The sequence below is a fragment of the Zingiber officinale genome, chromosome 11A (assembly GCF_018446385.1).
Source record: "Zingiber officinale cultivar Zhangliang chromosome 11A, Zo_v1.1, whole genome shotgun sequence".
NCBI lineage: Eukaryota > Viridiplantae > Streptophyta > Magnoliopsida > Zingiberales > Zingiberaceae > Zingiber > Zingiber officinale.
In genome coordinates this window covers 22,177,709-22,191,798 of record NC_056006.1, presented here as the reverse complement: position 1 = coordinate 22,191,798, position 14,090 = coordinate 22,177,709, and the positions used below count along the sequence as shown (strand labels likewise).

General features: G+C 37.5%; 1 protein-coding gene and 1 long non-coding RNA gene across 5 annotated transcripts; one reads left to right on the top strand and one right to left on the bottom strand.

The window, feature by feature from the left end:
- Positions 1 to 5,199: 5,199 nt before the first annotated feature.
- Positions 5,200 to 6,902, top strand: LOC122032889. The gene is made up of 2 exons (XR_006126243.1): positions 5,200 to 5,443; positions 6,633 to 6,902. It is a non-coding gene; the product is annotated as an uncharacterized LOC122032889 (long non-coding RNA).
- A 2,137-nt stretch (positions 6,903 to 9,039) lies between these two features.
- Positions 9,040 to 12,920, bottom strand: LOC122032526. Of its 4 annotated transcripts, XM_042591830.1 has the most exons (11): positions 12,647 to 12,920; positions 12,428 to 12,559; positions 11,895 to 12,005; positions 11,680 to 11,796; positions 11,093 to 11,563; positions 10,605 to 10,996; positions 10,421 to 10,520; positions 10,112 to 10,171; positions 9,915 to 9,998; positions 9,723 to 9,839; positions 9,040 to 9,637 (listed from the first exon to the last, which is right to left on the bottom strand). In XM_042591830.1, the coding sequence occupies exons 2-11, from the start codon at positions 12,497 to 12,499 to the stop codon at positions 9,335 to 9,337; spliced, it is 1,827 nt and encodes a 608-aa protein (XP_042447764.1). In that variant the 5' UTR covers positions 12,500 to 12,559; positions 12,647 to 12,920; the 3' UTR covers positions 9,040 to 9,334. The 4 variants fall into 4 exon arrangements, with proteins under 4 accessions (XP_042447764.1, XP_042447765.1, XP_042447763.1 ...); XM_042591831.1 differs by lacking the exons at positions 12,428 to 12,559; positions 12,647 to 12,920 and adding an exon at positions 12,334 to 12,394; XM_042591829.1 differs by lacking the exons at positions 12,428 to 12,559; positions 12,647 to 12,920 and having other exon boundaries at positions 11,895 to 12,307.
- Positions 12,921 to 14,090: the final 1,170 nt, after the last annotated feature.

The following is a 14,090-nucleotide window of genomic DNA, read 5'->3' as shown; positions in this document are numbered from 1 at the left end:
CAGCGGAGCCAAACAAAGCGGAACTGTCTACCGGCTACTACGCTGAGTCCTCAGACCAACGGAGCCAAACAGCAGAACCGCCACACACCTGTCTGATATACCACTAACCCATGAGTGGTGGTGTGTGCAGTACATGTAACTGGCGATGTGCTCAACCATAGTGGAGCCGACAATCGTGCAGCATGCAATCATGATGCATGACACTAAGCATAGCAATAAACTGATCAGCATAACCATATCCATATATATAAAATGAGTATCGTAATATCGATGGTCAAATACGAAGAACTAAAGTACACAGGTCAGATAGGATATCAAAAACCTAGGTCCTGAACATAACAAGCATGGTATGTCACTACTTCTCTGAGCATATATATATATAATCATGTGGGTACTAGCATAAAATGCATATCAGGTGAGCAAACAAGCATGTTACAGGTATCTAAAAGTGACATACCGAAACAATGACGAACATAATTATTACTAAAAGCTATGATCTACTAGACATATCAACAAGACATATCAAAAAGATAAGTCAAGGTACCTGCCTCCAATAGAAAGGATCGTATCCGCAATAGATCCCTCGTCGGGACATCATCTCGGATCAAAGTCCTGCAGTACATAATATCCAGATTTAGCTAATTACTTATAAATCAATTAGCTAAATCAAATCCTCGAGAAGCTAACATAAATCTAGATCCAATTATAAACCCTGAATCATCTAACCCCTCAATCGATTCTAACTAATCCATTCGAATTAGGGCTTGAAATCAGAATAATCAATCATGGCCTTTTACCCGATTTAACCCTAATTCAACACATATATCAAACTTTCTACCACTTACCTCAATATACAGCCGTGCTTTTGCTGCTGGAACAAGGGGATGCTGGAACAAGAACACCTACAACAAATCCTACTTCACTTCCTCCTCTAGAACATGATCTTTATAATCCATTCGATCAACCAATAGTACATAGATGGTACCCTCCAGAGCCCCTGCATGTCAGACTGTATCCCCAGTTAATCTTGCTAGCTCTATTGCAGTGGAGTAATGTGCATTAACGTCAACAGATGATCCTGCCAACAAACAAAAATCACCTTGTGTCTTTTGATCAGAAGGGACGAAACAATGTGATGTTCTCTCTTTTGTTATCCCCATCCTCCAACTTACAACCTCAGTGCTACTATACAAAATCCCTCGGAAGGCTGATAATGTAACATAAGTAAGTTCTCACAGCAAACCCAACTCCATGTCACCTGGTAGTCGGAGGGGCAGTAGCATCAACAAATAGGAGAGGCATGACGAATCTGGCGACGTCCGATGGTTGGTGGCGCCGCGAGATCAATGAAGAGTGATCGGGAGAGGGCTGGAATCCTCCCCGTTGTGGCCACGTTCGGTGTTAGTAGCCGTGGAGATCGACAGTGTCAGGGAGCAAAAAGGGAAGAGGAGGAGGCGGCAATTCTCGGCTAGGGCACGGGTAAAGAGTGGCTGTGGAGACGAGGAAGAAGTAGAAATGGGGGAAGAGGATCGGCTCGGTACCGGCATCTAGGGCAGAATCGGTGAGAAGAGGGGGGATTTCGCCTTGGCCACAGCTTGTACTCGAGGGAGAAGGAAACCGCCGGCACTAGGAGGTTAGGGCACGGGGTGAGTTCGGCGGAGGAGAAGAGAAGGCGCGTGGCAAAGAGGAGGAAACGACGACAAATGAAGAAAAGGAAAAAGAAATAGAAAAAGAAAAATAAATCCAACTTTTCCTCGCTTAAATGGGTAACTTAAACAGACTTTTCCGGGCCTCACTTTTATCCTTGTAAACTCATCCATACGAGCTCCGAAAAATTTTCAGAAAATTTTCAAAAATTCTAGAAAATTCCCTTATTAATATTCGCCTATTTTCGGTATTTTACATTCTATGTGGGGGTTTAAATAGAAGAGGGCTTAGGACTTGATCTCAATTCCTACTTTTTATAAATTATATAAATACTAAGTCATATATATATTATTTTTATAAAACTTGTTATTAAATCTAAATAGATATATATATCCAATTCCATATATATTTTACTTAGTCATATAAATTTTATTCATGACATATAATTTATAATACTATAGTTTCTTAATTAGTTTATATCACTATATATTTTTTTACACGTTCCATATCTTATATTTTCCTTATTTAATTTTATTTACACTTTATAATTTATATTATACATTTTATATTATATAATATATTATTTATATGGAATTTTACACGTTCTATATCTTTTATTTTTCCTTATTTAATTTTATTTATGCTTTATAATGTATATTATACATTTTTATAATATATTTTATTTCTATATTAATTAGATGAATAATCTCTAAAAATTTATACTAAGTTTTATTCCTAAATATTAAGTCCTTTAATTCCTATATATATATATATATATATATATATATATAATTAGTATATTTTGATATTACATTTTCTTAATTATTATATATACTATATATTCTACATTTTACCCATTATACATATTATATTCTTCGTATTTTTTTATTTAGTTATATATTTCTATATTATGTATAATATATTACTAATGTTTTACTTCTATATTAATTAGATGAATAATCTATATAAAAAGTTATACACATATATTATATAAATTCTAGGTCTTTATAAATTTTGTATATTTAAGTCCTGCTATTTTCTTAATATACTTGATTAATAAAAATTGTGGGCTAGCTGAATTAATTAAATCTATTTATGTAAATAAATTCTTAATTAAATCAAATTAATAATTACAATTAACCCAAAAATATACTTAATTTAATCAATTAAAAAAAATCTAATTGTAATTAATTCAATAAATACCTTAACTAAATAAATCCGGATTCTAATTAAATTATAAATTAATTCAATAAATTTTCTTAATTAAATAAGTGATTTCGAACACTACAGATCTTCTGTCTGAACCAACCACCGACCATGCCACCTGTCAATGACGTAGACTCCCAAAAAGATAATATTCAGTTAGCAGTGTCTTTTATTGGACCGAGCGGAATAGTCGCTCGGCTGAGAGTCCTTTGTAGCGTCGCCCGTTGCTGGATCGAGCGAGACAACCGCTCGACCTGAGCATTGAATCGGCTTCCTATGATTTTGCCTTGTTCCAACAATAGGAAAAATTGTGAGCTCAGGATTTGCAAATAAGCTCGCTTCTCCAAGAACTAGCAGAGGTTAAGGCAGAGAAAGCTACCTTATAAGGGGAGAGAGATAGCTTACAATCTGAATTTCAAACATACAAAGCAAGCGAGGAAGAGCGCTGGCAAAACAGGTACAAAGCCTATTTAAATTCTCTTGAATTTGGTGAAGAGTATGCTAGACGGATTGTAGGAACTCTCACTTACTCAGTTGGAGGAGTAATCCAACAACTGAAAGAGGAAGGTTGTTTATCTGAAGTCCCTCCTCCCTTGTTTATAGATCGCCATCGACTCAACCAAGAACTCCCAAAAGACCTTTTTAAAGAATTTGAGTAGACTTGAAGTTTTGTACTTTTATTTTATCACAATTTCATAACTGATGTATACTATTTGGTATTTATAAGATGTTAATGAAAGTTCATACTTACTTGCTTTTCCTGGTGTGATTTCCCTTTCTTCAAAACCACCCAAGCATTTGTATGAACAACCTTGTTCAATATGTTCATCATAAGTAGAGAAATCCCATAGAAACATTATAATCAAAGGAAGTAGATCCCCTGGTTATCCTTCATATATGGAGCGTTTCCAAATTGTCCAATGGACTAGTCGGATTTATATATTCGAGCGAGATTAAACATCTGCTATATAAATGTTCCTTCATGTCTTCCCGACTGTGTAGAAGACCGGTCGTATTTGTACACCCGAGCGAGATTGAATATTTGTTATATAAATATTCCTTCGGGCCTTCCTGACTGTATAGAAGACCTGTCAGATTTGTACGCCTGAGCGAGATTGAATATTTGTTATATGAATGTTCCTTCGGGCCTTCCCGACTGTGTAGAAGACAGGTCGGATTTGTACGCCCGAGTGAGATTGAATATTTGTTATATAAATGTTCTTTCGGACTTTCCCAACTACATAGAAGACCGGTCGGGTTTGCACGTCTGAGCGAGATTAAATATCTGCTATATAAATGTTCCTTCGGGCTTTCTCGACTGTATAGAAAATTGGTCGGGTTTGTTTGCCTGAGCGAAATTAAGTATATGCTGTATAAATGTTCCTTCGGGCTTTTACGACTGCATAGAAACCGGTCGGGTTTGTTCGCCCGAGCGAGATTGAATATTTGTTATATAAATACTCCTTTAGGCCTTCCCGACTGTGTAGAAGACTGGTCGGATTTATATGCCCGAGCAAAATTGAATATTTGGTATATAAATGTTCCTTCGGGCTTTTCCGACTCCATAGAAAATCGGTCGAGTTTGTTCGCCAAAGCGAAATTGAATATATGTTGTATAAATATTCCTTCAGGCTTTCTCGACTACATAGAAAACTGGTCAGGTTTGTTCGCCTGAGCGAAATTGAATATCCATAAGTACTGTTAATGTTCAAACTCATGGTTGATCTTAGAGAAGGTTTAAAGTCTCTGGTTCCCCCTAAGAAAGACAGGTCGATCACTCCTTAGGGTCCCCGATCGACTAGATGGAGATTTAAAGTCTCCGGTCCCCCCTAAGGAAGCCAGGCCGGTCACTCCTTAGGGTCCCTGATCGACTAGATGGAGGTTTAAAGTCTTCGGTTCCCCCTAACGAAGTCAGGCCGGTCACTCCTTAGGGTCCCTGATCGACTATTATAGAGGTTTAAAGTCTCCGATTTCCCCTGAGGAAGCTAGGTCGGTCACTCCTTAGGATCCCCGATTGACTATTATGGAGGTTTAAAGTCTCTGGTTCCCCCTAAGTAAGTTAGGCCAGTCACTCCTTAGAGTTCCCGATCGACTAGATGAAGGTTTAAAGAATAGAGTGTGTGTAAGGTCTCACAAGCATAAGCAAAGAATTTATTTACAAAATTCACTAAGGTCACATGAGCGCTAATTAAGGAAAATAAATTATGAAATTTTCTAGGAATTTTGAGAATTTTTCAGAAATTTAAATGGACTTGGATAACATGATTTAAGGGGATAGAAATATGAAGCTTAGGGAAACATGTGATACCCTATTTAAATTAGGAGTTATCAACCTTAATCACCCTATGTTAATACTTATATAACCTAAGTATAAGAGCTATCCTCGCCACACTCCACTGCCCTAATCTCGTCAACCCTCTCCTCTCACCATTTCCACGAACCGACGGAGCTGTTCGTCGCATCTAGAGTTCCGACCGAGCATTTCACTGCTTAGCTGAGCTTCACAAGGGACACCACGGTTGGATGGGGTTCACAATCAGCGTGGCGGCACATCGTGATGGCGTTCGAAGGTGACACGAAGAAGGGAGAGGTAAGTTCATATCCCTATGATAGTGTGAGATCCGTGAGGTAAGGGATAGGAACCTAGGAGATGTTGAAGTGCTTATCTATGAGGTCTGATTGGTTGAATGGATCTCGATTCGGTTTTATCCCGTGATGTTCTTGATTCAACTCGAGGTTTCTGTGATGTTCATGTTTCGGTTTGGGTTCTGCTTGAGGTTCTTTCTTTTGATTTGTGATCTCCGTGATGCTCCTGTTGGATGGTGGCTTCTATCGGCTTTCCGCAAGGGTTTGGGGCTTTTGATTGAATTCGATGTTGCTTTGTTTCATGTTCTGTGATACTGATAGGCTACGGATTTGGATTGATGATGTTATCGTTCTCTATTCTCCCATTGTTGAAAGTTTTGGGGTCAATTTCTTCGCTGGGTAGATGAGTTTTGATTGAAGCTACTCTTATTCCTCCTATCATTTCCTGGGGTTGGACAATTAAGTGGAGTCTTGATTTGTTTTGTTTCCTTTTCGGTACATGAAGATTTAGGACAAATTGTGGTAGTTGTTTCAAGCCTTGATCAAAGATGCTTTTGTCTGTTCTATCATTTTAGAAGTATTGAACAGATTAGGATGGTGCAGATTCAATCAGTTGATGCTCTATGCCATTAATAGTTTTAGATTTTTGGATTTAATTCGAATCTGTTCTGTTCTTGCACAACTATGGTTTTTGTGAATTTAGTTGTTGACCACGGGCATTGAGATTGTCGTGACTTGTGGGTGGGTCTAATGTGTGGTAGTGCCAATTCGATGGGAGTTTTGTCCCTTGTGTTGTTCGGATTCTTTTATGAGGAATAGCTATCAAGACAGTAAATTAGATTGTGGTGTTTTCTGAGTTTCTTTCGAGTAACTGTGTTCTCCGTGGATTGGTCATGAAGGTTAATGCAGTTTTGCTTCTTGTGGGTTTTTTTTTTTTTTTGATTTTTGTTGTATAGGTAGAATGATTGTGACTTCGGTTTGAAACTCCTATGCTTCAAGTGAAGTTAAGCAAGTGTTGGTTTTAGTATTAATTTCAAATATTTACAAGTTCCTGAATATGATTTGAACTGTCTGTTGTGTAAGAATACCTCTATTGACTACTTTCAAGGTAGGTACATTGTTAGAATGAACATACTGTGCTATGCATATAAGAATAATATGAATTGATTATGTTTTCTTATATGGCTAATTAGATGGATATGAGCTATGTGGTAGCAGTATGGGATGGACGTCTCAGGATGAGTTCCGAAGAGGACTCTTCCAAACATGATTGATATTGTAATTTATGACTGAGACTGTAATTTATTGTTAGCTTCGGCTATATGACTGCATGTTCTCCTAGGAGGTACCTCTAGGATCATGGGATTGTTTGACTGGCTCTATTAGTGGTTATTGAATATGTGACATATCCACCCATATTAGCTATGTACGATCTTTTACATATCATATTTTTCTTCGCTATACTATATTTGAGTTACGTATTAAGTCTACTAGTTGTTGTTCCTGTTACTTGGATGTCATTTTATTCATTTTGGATTATACTTGCTGAGTTCTTAGACTCATGATGTCTACGTTACAAGTGAGGATGTCTCCCAGGATATGACGGAAGACCTACCGACGAAGTAGACGAGGAGACGAGATGGATGCATGACACTGTCCAGATGCGTCAGGCAGAAGCGGGTTATGAAGAAGCGTGAGGAGTGTTAGAAAACATGAGAAGATTTAGATTATAGAGATTTCATTATCTTCCATTTTTAATTTTTTTAATCTTTTAATTTTTTAAAAGAAAAAAAATAGACAGCTCGGTACATAAAACTCTCGTCATACGGGATCCTAGGGAAGGATCCGTTGTACGTAACTTTACCTTATGCTTTACAAGAGGCTGTTTCCAATATTCAAACCCATGAACTTTTTTTAAAAAAGAAACTTAAAAAAATTAAAAATAGAATAAAAAAATTAATCAGGCACCACCTAAAGGCGTCGCCTCTGCAAAAGGCAAGGTGTTGGTCAACCGTCCACCACCTAGGCATCGCCTTTAGAATACTATTCATTCATATATACATCCACACATCTACTTAAATATATTCATTTCAACAACTCTCATCTTCTTACTCATATGCTCACTTTATAATCGACCATCAACTCCCTATAACATAACATTACTTAACAATAACTCTCATCTAAATATGTCCAATCAAGATCCAAAACTCTGAGTGGTATAGTATTGCTTAACAATAGTGTAAGAGCTGAGCCTATAAAAATCTATCTGAATCTGCAGTATGATAAATACTCCAATTATTGAGTTGCCGACACTCGACATCAGTCAATAAAATGCAGAATCTTTTTATTGAAGATAAAAAAGATCTTTAACTGGAATCACTGCAAAGATTCATCCACCTGAAAAGGTCTTCACATAAACTACAGGAAAACTTCTGCTGTGTCAATACTAAAACAGAGTCCTGACAATTGAAGCATTAATTATTTCGAACTTTATTAAAGTTAAGGCACTTTTCAAGCTCCAGGTAGCCATTCCTTTTTATACTGTCTGTGAATGAATCCGGCGAGACTAGTCCAATTGTTCAAAGATTTAGTAGCCTTTCGGCCTCACAGATAGGAATCCAATGTTCATAAATAAATTTGATATTCGATTTAGTAAAAATTTATTTATATTCATTTTATACACATCAGGTCAATTAACTGAACAAACACAACCAACTCATTAAATTAAATGAACAAGTTTAAATACATATATATTTAACTTATTAAGATTCATGAACAACGTTCGTGAATTAACATGTTAAATAAACAAAGAAATTTTCAAAATGAACAAATAAGTTTGTATTATCAAGCCAATAATCAACCAAACAAATTTAAATTTAAAAGTTTCAAATAATCAAATAAACTTGAATTGAGAGCTCGATAATCTAAACGAATCAATCTCAAGTCAAGCTCGAACTAAGCTCAAGCTCATAAAAAAAATCAAGTCAAATTTAAACAATCATTTCAATGGCTTGATTCATTTTAGATGCTTAGTTTGATTACTTTATCAAATAAACTTGAACATCATAAAGCTCGGCTCGTTTATTGCCCTACTTACATGTTGGAAGCATCAAGCTTTCGAATAGGAGACAAGCCAAGAGCATTTTGTAGCCGGATCAGAAGATAAAGACATGGTTTGGTACTTTGGTTTGCAAAGTAAACAGACAAGCCAACAATCATAGAGTGAGTGATCAGTGTTAGAAGATCCTTCAGAATGAATGTAATGGAGGATCGTTCTTAGACGAGGTTGATTTAGAGCAAGCTCCATTTGTAGCATGATTGGAGACTGGAGTTCTGTTGACCAAGGTTGTCTTGAACCATTGTTACACTGTTCAAAGGTAACAAATAAGAGCTGCAGTGGAGTCTAAAAGCCATTATTGAGCAGGCCATTTAATGGAAGTCAACAGATAAGGACACTGAATGGCTTGGAAGGCCAACAGCTTATCGCAGAGGGCATGAACTTGTCTGGGAACCCTCACAAGACCTGTCTCGATACAGTTAGCCTAAAAGAACAATAATTCATCTAAAATAGTCGAAGAAATCAAAAGAGATCTCTACATGTTTGGAAAACATGCCACTTTCTTTGCATTTGAAATAAAGGGGGTACAAACACTGAGATTTTTGACTCTCCTGATTTCTTATGAACATAGTTAATTGTACCAACTCTACATCAGCTTCATAGCTAATATGGTCGTGCATTCGAGAAACCCAAATAATAACCCACCAAAAAATCACAAAATACAAAAGCTTATTAAAATCTAAACTCACTATTCTTATTGTAATTATATGGACAAACCTTGGCTTTTGTGGTCTGAATCTGAACTCGTATGGCAGTGTTGTGTGAGGAGACGAAGATTTATGGGGCAAAGATGTATCTGAATCTGAACTCGTATGGAAGAACTTGAATTGGCTGAGGAAAAGTACTTCTTCTGGCCACTTCGAGGCACCTTACTGCTTCAGTCCTCAACTCATTTGGCAATTGCAGGCAGATCCAATCCATTAATGACTCGACATCTTTTGCAAAATCGCGTAGATACCAGTCGAGAAGCTTAGGAATTGCAAGTTTGTTTGGTGTGGATATACCAATGGCTGCTTGTAAATAATCCCTTTTGGCCTTTTCCAACTCTTTCTCTATTTGAGCTCCTGTATACACTCTTACCTGAAAAAGGTTAAATAATTTAACCGAAGTCTGTTTCTGAAAATTCTCAGGGATACAAACTTACTATATGTTTGTGTAAACTTACGGCAGGAGATGACCAACTTCCACACGAAAGTGCGAATGTGACCAAGGGTTCAGGCCATTCCAAGCCAAAGATGCCGCGCATTGCCATGCCATCGCTTTTAGATCCTTTAAATGAAATCTTCAAGCATTTTAGGAGTAACTTTCAGTAAACAGAATATCGTAATCCAACAGAATTAATAACAAAACTACCTACATGTTTTGACTGATAAGGCAGCCTCAATATGAAATGTTCAATTGTCATTGCACTGACCAAGTGACCACCCACATTAATCATAGCCTGGAGACAATATGAAGATGTTAGAATCATTCATTGCAGAAAAGCGCTTATAGTTCAATTGCTTGTCGCTTTTGATAATGAAAAAGGGATATGAAAAGTGGGCAACATTATACCTTTAACATCAGAGCAACAATCATTTCAGAACTAATCGGAATGCCTTGCTCCAGAAATGCCTGGAATTACATGAAAAATAAGAACTGAATGAAAAAAAAAAAAATCATAAATAGATCACAAGAAAGATAAAAAATTTGGGGTTGCTTGGTTCTCTTTTTGATAGATCCAAGTCATGCAGGAGTTTGTAAGTTCATGACTGCTTGAATTTCCATTGTAAGAAAAATGAAACCAGAAGTTTGCATTATTGAATACGAGGCGTGATGATTTAAATTGCTTCAAATATAAACTAGACTCTTTTGACATCTTACATTCATCATGCATGCATTGTAAATGTTAATCCAAAATGCAATCTTCTGATGATGTGTGAGACCTGATAAATCCACTGATGCAAGCTCCCTCAGCAAACGTCTGCATTTTAAGGATGGGAAACTATTACCGAGTAGTCCCAGACAGGAAAATAATGACAAATAAATTTTCAAACAGAAAGCTCACTTTAGTCTCCAGCTAAGAAATGAACAACCCGTAAGGAGGTTCGAAAAATTTGAGCTTGCTTCAACTGACCGGAAATACTTATAGGGACCAATGTCCCTTTTCCCAAATTCTTCACATATACCATATGGATCTAGACAGTCTGTTTCTTCTAAATTACTCCAAGAATCTGATACTGTAATCGTCTCTAGTAGCTCTTTCTTATTCCCCGGAGAGCTACCCCGTGATAAAATGTTTGTCAGGCACTTCAAGATGTCTTCAGATAGTTTATTCGGGCCACTTGCTTCGGGGAATTTTACTTCATTTGGATCTCTATACTCATTCCTTTTTGCTTCATTTGAAGAGTTCAGTGAGTCCTTTTCAATTCTTTCACTAGCCACTGAATTGAACCTTGGCTGAAGCAACAAAGGACTTGAATTACATGAACATAAACTAAAGTAGAAACATAAGGCGATGAATAAACTTTGAAAAAGGAAGGATTTGACAATCACCTTCGCATCACCGTGCTTGTTTCCATTCATACCCATTCTTCCTCGTGACACTCTCTTAACAGGAGATTTCTTACAGTTCCTACTAAAGTTTGTGCTGATCTGATTCTCTTTTCCATTCTTGTTTTCAGCAATGGCCAAAGATGAATTTAACTTCTTTGGTGGAATTTCAGTGTTGATAAGTGGATTACCTGAGGAGGGCACAGACACATCTTGGTCTATATTTGAAGCATCTGTCTGTTTTGCGAAGATCAGATCTTCTGAACATGTCGAATCTGAATAAGAAGTCGGTTGCCCTGAGGTTTTTGAGTTTTGAGAAAGCGAGCAAATATCAGATCCCAATTCCTTGCTTTTCTTGCAAGATGAGATGTATATGGCTTCCTGATAGAGACCTTGCCGAAAATTGATTACTTGTTCTTCAAGACGAACCACCTCTTCCTCCAAGACGGCCACTTCAGCCAAAAGTTCCAGTGTCTTAGGAGAAAAGCAAAGAATTTTAAGCAAGAATCAAATCTTCTTTGCATTACAGTTTATATCGAGAAATTATCATAATGAGCAAGTCATGAGAGTTAGGGGTGAAGGATAATTACATGGGAAGGCAAATAAGGGGGGAGGCGAGGAAGAGCGCCGAGGGGCCTGGTGAAAGCCCTCTCCAGAGCTCTGTGGATATTCTCTTCATTCCTCAGCTTCTTCTTGAGCTTATCAACCTAGAAACAAGATCAATTTAACGAAACTAAATCACACACAGATTCAACGTAAAGAATGGCATGAACTATCTAACAAGCACTTAGAAAAGAAGTGATACATCTTGCTCCAGAGCGATCTTCCGCTGTCGTCTAGATTGGAATTTACCATGTCCATTCTCTACGACGGTCGATCCATTCGCTTGCATTGTAGTCTTCTCCTTGCTGAATCCCTTCTCAGAGCAAAATTCGCAAGAATTAGCAAATAATTCAACCGAGAAAGTAGGCTTTTCGTATAACACTTCAGATAGAACATATGCATCCATTTAACCAAATTCTGATCGAGGATAGCCATTTTTCCTCAAATTTGTAGAAGAAACTATAGAACAACCTCTCATTGAGAACGAAACCATGGCTTTCAAGAAAATTAAAGAATTCACCAACAGAGTGCCTCGAAAACACAATCCGCATCAAATCCGTATGCATCGGCAGAAAAAAAATCGAAGTTTAATCTTTGGTTTCAGGAAAAAAAAAAAAGATTCACAAATCTCTAGAGAGAACCAGAGGGAGCTGAGCTCCTGTTCGAAATAAAGCAGCCAACTTTCCGAGGCAAAGAGCAAGGCGACCCAATAAAACAGCGGACGGTCTCGCTTACTTTATCGCGCCTCGGCCTCGGCCTCGGGGAAGCTTTTACGGCCTGCGATGGCACCCGCGCCTTGGAATTCATCGCACCCAACTCCTCTCTCTCCCTCCCTCCTCCCCGCTGCTCGAAGGAAAGCAATAGTCACTGCGAAAAGAAAAGACGCAATAAAGCACAGGGAGGGGAGGAATATCCAAAAGGGGGGAAAGGCGGAGCAATAAACGATGTGCAGACCAGGAAATTGAGGTCATTTGCGTAAGAGGGCGGCAATGCCGAAGCCAGACGAGGGGAAGGTAGCAGGCACAGTGAGGAAGCGGGCAACTTTGGATTCCATCAAAAGGAAGTGGGTGACTGTGAGGGAGATGGAGAGGTGGAGACTGAAAGGTAAGCGGCGGCGGCGTCTTCTTTTGAGCTCTAAAGAAGACGGTGGTGGGGTTCGTGAGGACGCGGGAGCTTGCTCATTCTTTAGCTCTTGTGGGGCGAGGTGGTGGGTTCTTCAGCTAACAGCGAGGCTGAGGACCGCGAGGATCAACCACGAGTCACTGATAAACAAACAAAAACATATATATATTATAAAGATAAATTGATCAGGTAGCTCTATGAATCGACCTAGCGCTAATACTACCAACTCACTTACCACAGCTGAGCCTGTGGGGGCAATCTGTAACATACTCAGAATTTTATTAAGAGTATTGACTTTGTTTGATATAATTTTAAAATTGTAATAATAAATTTTTATAATATGAATTATAAGGCTGATTACATTCTACTTCTAAGATTTAATATGTTAAATATATTTTTAATCAATTTTTTTTTTACATTAATATCAATCGGTCGTTGTTGTCGTCGCGGTCCGCCTTCGACAGTTGTCGGTTATCGATAAAGGTCGCAGAATATTTTTATTAATTTATAATAATATGAATTATACTCTTAGATAAGGGTGTAATCGAATCAAATTGAGCTGAGAGGTTTAAGCTCAAGCTCAGTTCGAGTTCGATTCAAGTTTTAATTCTTAAATCTGAGCTTAACTCATAATGAAATTAAATAGTTCGCGAACGGCTCAAACTCGATTTGAAAATGGCTCATTTAAAATTAAACAAGATTAGGTCAAACTCGATTAAAAAATAACTTGTTTAAAAGTTAAACGATGTTAGTTCGTACTCAACCTATATATGTATATCGGTGCAGTAGTTGTTACAATGGTACGGTAGTTGCTACAGCAGTACAGTAATTGTTATAACGGTGCAAAAGCTACTATAATGGTGCAAAAAACTGTTACAACGGTGCAGTAACTATTACAACGGTACAGTAACTGCTACAATGATACAGAAGATGTTACAACGGTACAGAAGCTGCTACAACAGTGCAGTAGCTGCTACAACATAGTAGCTACATAATAACACTATTACACGTTATAGCAGTTATTGTGTAGTAGCTACTACAACATTGTAGCAGCTACATCACCTTTAAAAATTAGCAGTACAATGATTATTGTATGCAATCAGATGAGAGAGAAATGAGAATTTTATAGTTATTACATGCAGATGATAAATAAAAGTTGTTGCATACAGATGAGAGAAGATTAAAAAATTTAGATTTTGGTTGTGTCTGATAACCCACGTCGGATTTCACTCACGGTCGCACATAAAGCGTCGCTTAGCATATCAAATCTCTCTCT